Below are 13703 nucleotides of genomic sequence, written 5' to 3'. Positions count from 1 at the left end.
GCCCGTCTTAGCTTTCCAGGTCTTCTAATGTTCTCTTTTCTAAAGATCATTTACCACCAAGACTACCTTGCAAAGTCCTCTGGCCCACAGTTTAGATCAAGCCCAGTTAGGTGAGCAAAGTCCCTGATTTTTTACCCTCCTCATAGCTCCAGGGTCTGGCATCATTCTGCATGTATGACCGGGAAATAGAGTTATAATGTTTGATGTCCAGAAAAAAAACAGCTTGCTCAGTCTTTGCCTTGCAAATAAACCTTATTTGCTCTGTTTAATATTTACCCGTAGACATTAACTTTATAGACCCAGCAAAATATGAGTACGGAAGACACACTGTGAGAGAGAGGACCAGATCTGTAAGTACAATTTTATACTTTCTTAGGAATCTCTGAATTCCTGTTGTCTGTGATCTCTGCCATTCATTGCACAATAATTAATTCTGAGATTATTTGGTTTTTACAGTAATTAGAAATACTTTTGGCTCCTGAAAACATCATCTAAGGGCTGGGAGCAGGACTGAGCCAGTGACCCAGGTCCTAGCTTTTATAACGCCTGCCCACAGCAAGTTTGATGCGAGACCTAAACCTGGCATTAGACAGGCAGCCCGAGGCAGCCCCTGGGGCAGAAGCCCATGCTCCAGAATGGGCACACAGCTGCTATGAGCAGCATCCAGATGGTCTCTGTTTTCCTGCAGGCCACTGCCTACTCATAGTTTTGAGATTTTGCCATTTGAGACAGTTTAGGTGAGGGGCCCTGCGGAGAACATTCTTCTCCAGTGTATTTCAGGGCTCTTCCCCTGAAAAGGGAAGAAGAAGGACTCTGAGATTATGCAGAATTTGCTTACATCAGTGAAGGGAAGAGGAAGGGTCACTGAATTGCTCATACACAGCAAAGCAGGTTCCACTAGAGCTTTTCCAAAACTCTTGGGTCTTGGACTTTGCAACCTTATGGAGAGTTTGTGCGCAAAAGACAGAGACGATAAACTTTCTGCATTGATCCTGCATTTGCTGAAACGTTTAAGGTAACTTTTGGAAAGAATACAATTCTGTCACACAAGAGGCAGAAAGATATAAACAGTTTCAGGGGTGACAATTCAGATGTTTGCTTTTTCACACCTATAACTGATAGCATCTCTGTATAACTGCAGTGCTTAAAAACCCAAGTCATAACAAGACCACAGGTACTACAGAAACTTACCAGCAAAAGTCAGTCCCTCTGTCAGAGTAGCTGCAAAGTACATGGAGGCCAATAGGCAAACTCGGTCACCCACCCAGAGCCACTCAGGAGTGCCATGAGGCCATGCTGGTCAGAGGCAAGAACTATTTCAGGAAGAACACCTCACAGATGCCTACACAACATCAACTCCTCCCTGGCACTGCCATATCAATATCTTCCTTCCTTGGCTCATTGGTCAGAAACTGAGGTAACTGACTAGAAACAGACTCTTCAGGAGGCCAAGTAGAAGGGTATTTCTAAGTAGAGCAGAAGCCCTGAAGACTGACTGCTGAAAATCAATATTTAAAAAGCTATTTTTAAGCAGGGAAGAAAAAATTCTCTAGACCTAAAAGCTGATGCATTATTTCTTAGCAGAACTGTTCAGAAGAAAAATGAAGTCTGCGCTGTATTTGTGTTTGTTGCTTCTTGGATTACAAGTCCAGGGTCAACTGAAGTCCAACCTCAACGATGAGCAGCAGGAACAAGAAATAGCCCATTTCTCAGAAGACCATTCCCAGGCTGAAGGTGAAAACTCACCTCACGCCAAGATTGCCCCCAGCAATGCCGACTTTGCATTTAGGGTTTACAAGCAGATCAGAGAAGAGACAGGCAACAAGAACATTTTCTTCTCTCCTTTGAGTATCTCCACTGCCTTTACAATGCTCTCCCTGGGGGTCAGATCAAACACTCTCAGTCAGCTGCACAAAGGCCTCGCCTTCAATCTGACAGACATGGAGGAGCAGGAGATCCATGCTGGATTTCAGCGCATCCTCCAGCTGCTCAACGACCCTCACCGAGAAGACCAGTTGAGCATGGGCAACGCCCTGTTCGTAGACGACCGACTGAAACTGCTCAAAAAATTTTTGGATGATGTGAGAAATCTGTATTATTCTGAAGCTACTTCTACTAGCTTCCAGAATCCTCCAGAGGCTATAAAGGAAATCAATGAGTACATAGAAACAAAAACTCATGGGAAAATTGTTGATTTCCTCCAGGATCTTGATCCACAGACCGTGATGGTTCTGGTTAACTACGTTTTCTTTAAAGGTGAGTGACAAAGGTGGTTAGCACTTACACACATTAGCTCTGGAAGTCTTCTCCAGACGGAAGAAACATAACTTCTTTCACATTGTGAACCCATGCTATCATCTAATGTCAAATATGTCTTCCTGCTTTTAAATGACCTAAGGAAATATTTGAAAGCCAGGTATGGAAAATAATTTCCTGTAAGAGAAAAGAAAAAGTGAAAGAAAAAGAAGAACTCACCAGTGGATCATGTATGGTGGGAGTCAGTAGAAGTTTTATCATTGCCAAAGCTCAGCTCATTTCTGGGACATCTCTCAGCCTCAATTTTTCTTAGAGTTTTTTATCAGAACCATCAAAATGACCTGGTGCTTCCTTTCATGGCCAAGGAACAAGCATCCTTTAACTGAGATAAGTTTCTGGTTGTCTTTACAGATAAATTACAGTACACAAAGCATCAACTAATGTCACATGCCTTTACTACTCCCTTTTTCATGCTCTTTCTTTTTGTTTCCTTCTCCTAAAGGTTACTGGGAAAAACCTTTCAGCCCTTTGTCCACCAGGGATGCTGACTTCATGTTGGATGCTAAAAATTCCGTAAAAGTCAAAATGATGCATGAAAAGAAACACTTTAATATCCATAGAGATGAGAAGTTGTCTTGCTGGGTAGTAGAAATCCCATACAAAGGAAATGCTACTTCATTGTTCATTCTGCCTGATGAAGGGACAATGAAGCAAGTGGAGGATGCTCTGCTAAAAGAGACAGTGTCTAGCTGGTTGAAATCACTTGAATACAGGTAATCTTCTAACTTTGTTTCAATATCAAACAGGCCACAGCTACTTGTCCAGGCAAGGGAAAACATAGGATGTCACAACGAGTTGCTACACACAGCTCTGAAGAACAAGCATTGGCCAGTTTCTTTAAATCAGGCAAAGTGTCAGGTGACTCCACACCTAAGGGGAGCACTCTCCTCAGCTCCCCCAGCCACAGCAGTGGGAGTGCTACCACCTGTGAGGATCCTGCATTGCCCTCAGAAGCCTGCCTTGAGTAGGAAGAATCCACTTCAAAAGAAAATGCAACTTCTTTTTCTCCAGCCTGCATGATACTTTCCAGTCAGTCACTTAGGTAAACCAGCAGTCTGTCCCTCTACCACTGATCAGACTCTGGCTGGTGGGACAGGTACCTCAGTTCCTGTTTCTCTAACATGGGTTTTAGAAAGCCAAGGCTCAGTTCCACAGGTGTTTGGGATGGGTCTATACTTGCAACAGTTCTTGCATCAAGGGATCTTGCAATATTAATCTTGGTGGGGTTTTTTGTTTTGTTTTGTGGTTTTTTTTTTCAAAGAGAAATCTACCTGGACCTTCCAAAGTTCTCCATCTCTGGCTACTATGATGTTAAGAGCCTTTTTGAAAAAATGGGTGTGACAGAGGTGTTCAGTGACCAGGCTGATCTCTCTGGAGTGGCAGAAAATTCTAATCTGAAGGTTTCCAAAGTAAGTGTGCAAACAAAGACAGTAATCAAGGGGTTTATCTGCCTCATGTACATGTGGGTTTTATCTCTGTAAATAGGCTGATCCCACCTCTGATGCTTAGTCATAACCCTTTGATGATAATAAAGGAAGCAGAAGTTTAGGCATTAAAAGATCTGTGTTTGCTACAGGGATAGAAGATAGATAGCTATCACAAGCAAGAATCCTTCACACAGATAAGCCAAGGGGTTTCCTGAGTGTTCCAGGAAATATATGCTTTGTGCCACAAGCAAAGTGATCCTTCCCCTCTACCTTCTATTCTGCTCTTGTGAGACCACCTCTGGATTTCTCCAAGTCCAGTTTGGGACTTTCAATACAAGGGACATATTTACATACTGGAGCAGAGCGAGTCCTGTTGGAGGGTTGGCAGGATGGCAGTATGTCTGGAGCACAGGATGTACAGGGAGAAGCTGGGAGATCTGCAGTTGTTCAGTCAAGAGAAGGGAAGGTGACAGGGGTTCTTGGTACTGACTTCAGACACCTATTAAGAGGATGCACAGACGATGAACCTAGACTCTTCTTGCAGTGCACAGTGACAGGACAAGAGACCCCACACATGAGATACTCATCAGGTATTATGTAAAAAAGTTCACACTGAAGGAAATTCAAAACTAGGATGAGTTTCTTAGGCTATGAAATATGAAACATGTTCAGCCAAGAGAAGGGAAGGTGACAGAGGGTTCTTAGTCAAACCCTGTCTAGATGAGACCCTGAGCAACATCACCTCGTGTCTGAGTTGATGCGGTTTAAAGTGGCTGGTTCCACTGGATGACTCATAGAGGTTCTTCCAACCTATATTATTTCATGACTTCGTGATTCCTTACACTGAACCATACCTTGTTACCTATATAAACATCTGGTTTACAGCTGTATGACAAGTGAATAGAGGAGGCATAACAGGAATTAATAAGAGGAAATTTCAGACGGGTTATGGACAATGAAGAAAAAGCATGGAGGGCTGAGCAAGGTCAATGAAATAAGATCCAGTGAATTCAGGAATACCTATTTGCTATGCCTAGCATAGAAAGCCCTACAAAGTCAAGTCGTACCAGTGGGCTGTGCTGCAGAAAGACACCTTACAAAGCTTGTCACTATTGTGTCTTTGCAGACCAGGTTTTGTTTTTTGCTTACACAGAAACTGATCGAAAACAAAACCCTTTTTCTTCTGAGTTAAGTACTAAGCACAAAATCTTACTCTCAGAAACAACAGACCAGTAGACATCCTCTATGCTGCTCAGTCACTGCTAGCAGCCAAGTTTGACTCTGCCACAGTGTTGAAGAAAACTCTGAACTCAGAGCAAACTGCTTGTCTTGGAAAGGCTGGACATGAGTTTCACATGAAAGTTATATATTCTTTGTGTGCTTTCTTTTAAAAACTACCTCTCACAGAGTTAAAGCAAGTAAGATTTTCCACAGCTGCTTCTCACTCTTCTCTACCTATATTTTAATCTTTGCTTCCCTTTCAGGCAATTCACAAGGCCATGGTGGATGTCAGTGAGAATGGCACGGAGGCTGCTGCTGTGACATTTGTTGCAGTGGTACCATATTCTTTTGCGTTTCCTCCTCCTCCTCACATTAAATTCAACAGACCCTTCCTGATGATGATCATTGACAAAAGCACTGATGGCGTCCTTTTCATGGGAAGAATTGTGAACCCAACTGCCAAGGAGGAGTAGGACAGAGAGTTTGCACTCCCCGGTGCAGGGAAGACAGCATGTAGAGAAGTCTCAGGGACTTCTTTGCAGAGGCAGAAAAAAAAAAAATCTCCAATTAATAAATGCATAAATTTTAAATGGAATTTTTCTTCACTTGCAAACAAGTGCATTACAGTGTTTTTTCATAGAATCATAGAATCTTAGGGGCTGGAAGGGACCTCGAGAGATCATCTGGTCCAACCCCCCTGCCAGAGCAGGGTCACCTAGAGTACATCACACAGGAACTCATCCAGGTGGGTTTTGAATGTCTCCAGTGAGGGAGACTCCACAACCTCCCTGGGCAGTCTGTTCCAGTGCTCTGTCACTCTTACAGTAAAAAAATTTTTTCGGATATTCACCTTGAACTTCCTATGCTCCAATTTACACCCATTACCCCTTGTCCTATCACTGGTCATCACTGAGAAAAGCCTAACTCCGTCCCCCTGACACTCACCCCTTACATATTTGTAAACATTGATGAGGTCACCCCTCAGTCTCCTTTTCTCCAAGCTAAAGAGACCCAGCTCCCTCAGCCTTTCCTCATAAGGGAGATGTTCCACTCCCCTAATCATCTTCGTAGCTCTGCGCTGGACTCTTTCGAGCAGTTCCCTGTCCTTTTTGAACTGAGGGGCCCAGAACTGGACACAATACTCCAGATGTGGCCTCACCAATGCAGAATAGAGGGGGAGGAGAACCTCTCTTGACCTACTAACCACACCCTTTCTAATGCACCCCAGGATGCCATTGGCCTTCTTGGCCACAAGGGCACATTGCTGGCTCATGGTCATCCTCCTGTCTACCAGGACCCCCAGGTCTCTTTCACCTACACTACTCTCCAGCAGTTCAGCCCCCAACCTGTACTGGGACATGGTGTTGTTCTTCCCCAAATGTAAAACTCTGCACTTCCCCTTGTTGAATTTCATCATGTTTCTCCCCGCCCAACTCTCCAACCTATCTAAGTCTCTCTGAATGGCAGCACAGCCTTCTGGTGTGTCAGCCACTCCTCCCAGCTTAGTGTCATCAGCAAACTTGCTGAGGGTACATTCTATACCCTCATCCAGGTCGTTGATGAAGATGTTGAACAACACCGGTCCCAGTACCGACCCCTGTGGGACTCCACTAGTCACACACCTCCAACCAGATTCTGCCCCATTGACTACAACTCTCTGACTCCTTCCTTTCAACCAGTTCCTAATCCACCTCACTTCCTGATCACCAAACCCATACCTGATCAACTTTTCTACAAGGATGCTGTGGGAGACGGTGTCAAATGCTTTACTGAAATCAAGATAAACCACATCTACCGCTCTACCATCATCTATCCACCTAGTAATTTCCTCATAGAAGGCTATGAGGTTAGTCAAACATGATTTACCCTTGATAAAACCATGCTGACTGCTCTTGATGACCCCCATGTCCTTGATGTGCCTGGAGATAGTGACAAGAACAAGTTGTTCCATCACCTTTCCAGGGATGGAGGTGAGGCTGACCGGTCTATAGTTACCCGGGTCCTCCTTCTTGCCCTTCTTGTAGACTGGAGTGACATTTGCTATCCTCCAGTCCTCAGGCACCTCACCTGTTGCCCATGATTTACTGAAGATGATGGAGAGTGGCCTAGCAATGACCTCCGCCAGCTCCCTCAGCACCCTTGGGTGCATTCCATCTGGACCCATTGATTTATGGATGTCCAGATTACTCAACTGATCCCTAACCCAATCTTCATCTACCATGTCAAACTCTTCCTCTATCTTGACCTCTTCTGGGGCTATATGAATCTGGGGCTCATAGGGAGACCCTGCAGGAGTGAAGACAGAGGCAAAGAAGGCATTCAGCACCTCTGCCTTCTTTATATCCTCTGTCACCAGGGCTCCCACCTCATTCCTCAATGGGCCAATATTGCCTCTATTGCTAGTTTTGCTAGCTATGTACTTGAAAAAGCCCTTTCTATTATCCTTAACCTGACTTGCAAGGTTAAGTTCCAAGGAGGCCTTAGCTTTCCTAATTGCCTCCCTACATCCTCTGACAACAGTCCTATATTCCTCCCAAGTGACCAGCCCCTCCTTCCATGATCTATAGATTTTCCTTTTCCACTTAAGTTTGCCCAGTAGTTCCTTCTTTAACCATGCAGGTCTCCTAGCACCCTTACTAGATTTCCTAACCATTGGGACACTCTGATCCTGTGCTTGCAAGAAGTGGTCCTTGAATGTTGACCAGCTATCTTGAGCTCCTTTATTTTCTAGCACCCTGTCCCATGGGATTTCCCTTAATAGATGATTGAGGAGACCAAAGTTTGCCCTGTGGAAGTCCAGGGTTCTGGTCCTGCTGGGTATTTTGTTCCTTCCACACAGGATCCTGAACTCCACCATCTCATGATCACTGCAGCCAAGGCTGCCATTGACCACCACTGCTTCAACAAGGCCCTCCTTGCTGGTTAGTACAAGATCCAGCAGCGCTCCTCTTCTAGTCGGCTTGTCCACCATTTGCATTAAGAAGTTATCATCAATGCATTGGAGGAACCTCCTAGACTGTGAAAGGCTGGCTGTGTGAGTCTTCCAGCAGATATCAGGGTAGTTGAAATCTCCCATGAGGACCAGCGACTGTAGTTGTGAGGCTGCTTTCAGTTGCTTGTAGAAAGCCTCATCAACCTCCTCACCTTGATCAGGAGGTCTGTAGTAGACCCCCACAACTGTGTCACCCGCACCTGCTTGCCCCTTAATTCTTACCCACAGAATTTCAACATGCCCCTCATCAGCCCCTGCATGAAACTCAATACATTCTAGTTGCTCTCTCACATAAAGAGCAACCCCACCACCTCGCTTCCCTGCCCTATCTTTCCTAAAAAGCACATAACCATCCATGGCCACATTCCAGTCATGTGAGCTGTCCCACCATGTCTCTGTTATTGCTACTAGATCATAACCCTTAGCCCGCACACAAACCTCTAACTCCTCTTGCTTGTTCCCCATGCTGCGTGCATTAGCATACAGGCATTTCAGGAAACGAACAGAGCACACTGGTGGGACTAAATCCTCCTTGGACGACCTGACTTTGGGCCATGGTGTGTTCCTCTTGTGCTTGTCCCTAACAGGCCTGGTTTTCTCCCCTTCCCCCTTCACATCTAGTTTAAAGCTCTATCAATGAGCCCTGCCAAGTCCTGCCCCAAAAGCCTCTTCCCCCTCTGGGACAGGTGCATCCCTCCTGCCACCATCAGTCCAGGTGCCTCATATAGCATCCCATGATCAAAAAAACCAAAACCCTGGCTATGGCACCAATCTCTTAACCATTCGTTGACCTGCAAACTCTTCCTATATACCTCCCTACCCATTCTTGCAGGAGGGATGGAGGCAAACACTACTTGCGCTCCAGACCCCCTAACTAGCTGTCCCAGGGCCCTGAAGTCTCTCTTCATTGCCCTTACATTTCTTGTAATAATTTCATCACTGCCAACCTGAAAAATCAGCAGCGGGTAGTAATCGGAAGAATTCACAAGATTGGGGAGTTTCCTTTTAACATCCCTAATCCGAGCCCCAGGGAGGCAACAGACCTCCCTGTGAGATGGGTCCGGCCGACAAATGGGCCCTTCTGTCCCCCTCAGAAGGGAGTCACCCACCACAATTACTCTCCTTTCCTTCTTGATTGAAGAAGTCCTAAGGACTCGAGGTGACTGACGAGTCCTAGGCACTTCACTAGGTAAGTTTACCCCTCCAACTTCATTTTCCTGTTCCTGAATTTCCAATGCCTCGTATCTATTCTTCAAGGGCAACTGAGAGGGTGGAAGGGGTTGGGAGGATTTTTTCTTGCCTCTTCGAGGTCGAACCTCCTTCCATTCCTTAATATCTCTTGAGTCCTCTCCATCTGTCTGGTGACAGGAGGGGAAAGGATCCGTCACTTGCCCAACGTCTTCTATCTGCCCCTGCCTCAGGGTTTGACTCCACCAATCTATTTCACTTTCACATTCTCTAATGGCCCTCAGTCTTGCAACCTCCTCTGTCAGCTCAACCACCTGCCTGAGGAGATCATTTACTTGCTCACACCGCACACATGCGCAGCTGGTTATTTTTAGTGAGCTCCATATTGTGGATTGCCATGGTAACGCTGGGGCATCACTCAGGTCCTCCTGTGGATGTTCTGACCAGAGGGAGCAGGTGTGGGGACAGGGCTCCTGGCTGTGGTTTTGGGGGGAGGTGGCAGCTCCATGTCCTGTGTCTGGTCCATCCCATGGACTCAGCTCTGTCAGAGCTGGGGCTCACTGCCACCCTCAGCTGGTCTCCACCCCTAGAGCCCAACCATGATCCTCCAAGCACACAAAGGGTCCAGGCAGAATTTAAAATGCAAGCCTGGAGCATTAAAGCTGCTCAGCAGGGAATTAAACCTTGCCGCCGTTCACAGCCACACCCCCTGCCACGTCAGCCTTCCTCTCCCTCGCAGGCTTCCCGCTCAGACTCGGGTCTCCTGGCTCTGCCCCGGCTTCACCGTCTCTGGGAAGCCCGGCTCCCTCTCAAATCCTCAGTAAATTTAAAGGAACAGCTCTCACCGCTGCCGGTGCTGCTGCCGCTCTCTCTTCTGCGCTGCCGCGTGCTCCCGTTTTTTTTACCGTTTCTTGTGTGTACTTTTCCCAGGGTGCCACCATCTGAGTCAAGGGGCTCATGTGGGGGGTCTCTTGGAACCGTCTTGAACTGGCTGGAACCAGCTTTGTCCAGCATGGAGCAGCCCTGGCCTCTCCTCACAGAGTCTGCTCTGCAGCCGTCCATGCAAGTGCCTCTGCACAGACACTGATACAGAAACACAATCTGAAGATAACACCAAAGTTCATTAAGTCTAATGGTGTTTAATGGTTGGTTAGAACACTTTTATGGCACTAAGGAACTGTCCAGAATCACCTCTAGGATTATTTCACAGTGTCATCTCAGCCTCAATAATGTTGGGTCTCCATGCCCTTCACAAGCAGAGCCTGAGCTAAACAAAAGCACCTCCTCCCCATGTCTTCATCTTTCCTCCTGAGAAGGGAGGAATCAGACCTTCACCTCAAAGCCCAGAGGATCTCTGCCACTGCTGGATGTCTTTGCCATTGGGTTAGACTGCATCAGAAAAACTAAACGTTTCTGCCATTGTGGCTTGGCTTGGGAAAGCCATGACAGGTCATATGGATGGGAGAAAACCATAGTATTTGCAGTGAGAGAAAACAGGGAAAGCACAGACCTTTTTCTTGGGGACAAGTACAGACCTTTTCCCAGGCTTTTTTTTTACTTGTAAATATCAGGTATCTGAAATAGAAAACTCAGCAAAAATTCTTTATTATCTTCTTCTCAGAACTGTGAGATTTTCTTATGAACAATAGGTGCTATGCTGGACCTCGTCCTCACCAACAGAAACAGGCTGGTTGGTGATCTAAGACAGGTCAACAAGGCAAGGTGGTGGAGCGGGTTTAGAGTTTGTGGGTGCAAATGAAGAGTCAGGCTAGCATGGGTGACACTGTTGTGGGTGTCTATTAGAGGCCACCTGATCAGGATGAGAAAGGCGATGAGGCCTTCTACAGGGAGCTGAAAACAACCTCACAGTGACACACCCTGATTCTCATGGGGGAATTTAGCTACCCAGATATTTGCTGGAAGGCCTACTCAGCCAGACATTCACAGTCCAGAAGGTTCCTCCAGGGCATCGATGATAACTTCTTGATGCAAATGGTGGATGAGCCAACTAGGAGAGAAGTGCTGCTGGATCTTATACTCACTAACAAGAAGGGCCTGGTTAAAGCTGTGAAGGTTGAGGGCAGCCTTGGCTGCAGCAACCATGAGATGGTAGAGTTGAGGATTTTGTGCCAAGGAACAGAATACCAAGCATGATCACAACCCTGGACTTCAGCAGGGCCAACTTTGACCTCTTCAAGCAAGTGCTAGGGGAAATCCCTAGCAAGAAGGCAAAGGGGCAGAAGACAGTTGATCCAGGCTGAAGCCAATTACCTCCAGGATTAAGTCAAGCCCTCCTTCCTGCTTCTTCTTCTCTTCTCTTCAGTCCTTGGCCAGTGTCCAGGGAGGACTCTGTCTATCTATCCCTAGGCTCATGCATTCCTGACCCTCAGGGCTCTGCCCTCAGGTCCTGCCTCCTCTGCCACTGTATCCTGCTCTGCCAGGGTTGTTGGACTAGATGATCTTTCGAGGGCCCTTTCAACACCTAATATTTGGGATTCTGTTATTTTGTGCTATGCTGCACCTTGTTCTCATCAACAAAAATGGGTGGGTTGGTGATGAAAGACTTAATTGAAGACTAGGCTGCAGTGACCATGACATGGTTGAATTCAGAATCCTTAGGGGAGTGAGGAAGGAGCAAAGCAAGCCCACTACCTTCAATTTCAAAAGAGCTGAGTTTGATCTCTTCAAGGATCTGCTTGGTAGGGTACCATGGGACAAAGCCCTGGAACGGAAGGTAGCCAAGGAAAGCTGCTCCATATTCAAGGATTATCTCCTCCATGCCCCGGACCAATGTGTCCCAAAAAAGAGGAAGGCAGGAGTGCAAGAGGACCTGCGTAGATGAGCAAGGTGCTCCTAGACACATTTAAATGTAAAAACAAGAAATACAGAGGGGGAAAGCAGGGACAGGTATCCTGGGAGGAGTACAGAGAAGTTGTCAGAGAAGCAAGGGATTGGGTAAGGAAGGCCAAAGCACAGACAGCATTGGATCTGGCTAGGGATGTTAAGAACAAGAAAAGCTTCTACAGGTATGTCAGCAATAAGAAGAAGACAATGGAAACTGTGGGCCCACTTCAGAAGAAAACTGGAAACCTGGTCATGGAGGACATAGAGCAGGCTGAGGTACTCAAGGACTACTTTGCCTCAGTTTTCACCAGCAGAGGGTCTGGTCACACCATTTGAGTTTCAGAAGGCAGAGGCATGGACTGGGAAAAGGAAGATCCACCAACTGTAGGGGAAGAGCAGGTTTGAGAACACCTGAATGACCTGAAGCTGCACAAGTCCATGGGACCTGATGGGATTCATCCACAGCTCCTAAAGGAACTGGCTGATGAAGGAAAGGCGATGAGGCCTTCTACAGGGAGCTGAAAACAACCTCACAGTGACACACCCTGATTCTCATGGGGGAATTTAGCTACCCAGATATTTGCTGGAAGGCCTACTCAGCCAGACATTCACAGTCCAGAAGGTTCCTCCAGGGCATCGATGATAACTTCTTGATGCAAATGGTGGATGAGCCAACTAGGAGAGAAGTGCTGCTGGATCTTATACTCACTAACAAGAAGGGCCTGGTTAAAGCTGTGAAGGTTGAGGGCAGCCTTGGCTGCAGCAACCATGAGATGGTAGAGTTGAGGATTTTGTGCCAAGGAACAGAATACCAAGCATGATCACAACCCTGGACTTCAGCAGGGCCAACTTTGACCTCTTCAAGCAAGTGCTAGGGGAAATCCCTAGCAAGAAGGCAAAGGGGCAGAAGACAGTTGATCCAGGCTGAAGCCAATTACCTCCAGGATTAAGTCAAGCCCTCCTTCCTGCTTCTTCTTCTCTTCTCTTCAGTCCTTGGCCAGTGTCCAGGGAGGACTCTGTCTATCTATCCCTAGGCTCATGCATTCCTGACCCTCAGGGCTCTGCCCTCAGGTCCTGCCTCCTCTGCCACTGTATCCTGCTCTGCCAGGGTTGTTGGACTAGATGATCTTTCGAGGGCCCTTTCAACACCTAATATTTGGGATTCTGTTATTTTGTGCTATGCTGCACCTTGTTCTCATCAACAAAAATGGGTGGGTTGGTGATGAAAGACTTAATTGAAGACTAGGCTGCAGTGACCATGACATGGTTGAATTCAGAATCCTTAGGGGAGTGAGGAAGGAGCAAAGCAAGCCCACTACCTTCAATTTCAAAAGAGCTGAGTTTGATCTCTTCAAGGATCTGCTTGGTAGGGTACCATGGGACAAAGCCCTGGAACGGAAGGTAGCCAAGGAAAGCTGCTCCATATTCAAGGATTATCTCCTCCATGCCCCGGACCAATGTGTCCCAAAAAAGAGGAAGGCAGGAGTGCAAGAGGACCTGCGTAGATGAGCAAGGTGCTCCTAGACACATTTAAATGTAAAAACAAGAAATACAGAGGGGGAAAGCAGGGACAGGTATCCTGGGAGGAGTACAGAGAAGTTGTCAGAGAAGCAAGGGATTGGGTAAGGAAGGCCAAAGCACAGACAGCATTGGATCTGGCTAGGGATGTTAAGAACAAGAAAAGCTTCTACAGGTATGTCAGCAATAAGAAGAAG

General features: G+C 46.6%; 1 protein-coding gene across 1 annotated transcript; it reads left to right on the top strand.

Moving 5' to 3' along the window:
• The first annotated feature begins 1601 nt into the window (after positions 1-1601).
• Positions 1602-5437, top strand: LOC104394173 (alpha-1-antitrypsin-like). Its single transcript, XM_010003734.1, has 4 exons — positions 1602-2256; positions 2759-3029; positions 3578-3725; positions 5228-5437. Exons 1-4 carry the CDS (start codon positions 1602-1604, stop codon positions 5435-5437), a joined length of 1284 nt encoding a protein of 427 aa, XP_010002036.1.
• Positions 5438-13703: the final 8266 nt, after the last annotated feature.

This window comes from Chaetura pelagica, unplaced genomic scaffold, assembly GCF_000747805.2.
Source record: "Chaetura pelagica isolate M959 unplaced genomic scaffold, ChaPel_1.0 scaffold48, whole genome shotgun sequence".
NCBI classification, from domain to species: Eukaryota; Metazoa; Chordata; class Aves; order Apodiformes; family Apodidae; genus Chaetura; species Chaetura pelagica.
This window is presented reverse-complemented; position numbering and strand designations above follow the sequence as displayed.

Excerpts from the sequence above, each read along its gene's own strand:
- LOC104394173 (XM_010003734.1), top strand. The coding sequence starts at position 1,602 with ATGAAGTCTGCGCTGTATTTGTGTTTGTTGCTTCTTGGATTACAAGTC. Across the intron at positions 2,257-2,758 it reads TAACTACGTTTTCTTTAAAG|GTTACTGGGAAAAACCTTTC; the intron begins GTGAGTGACAAA and ends CTTCTCCTAAAG. Across the intron at positions 3,030-3,577 it reads TTGAAATCACTTGAATACAG|AGAAATCTACCTGGACCTTC; the intron begins GTAATCTTCTAA and ends TTTTTTTCAAAG.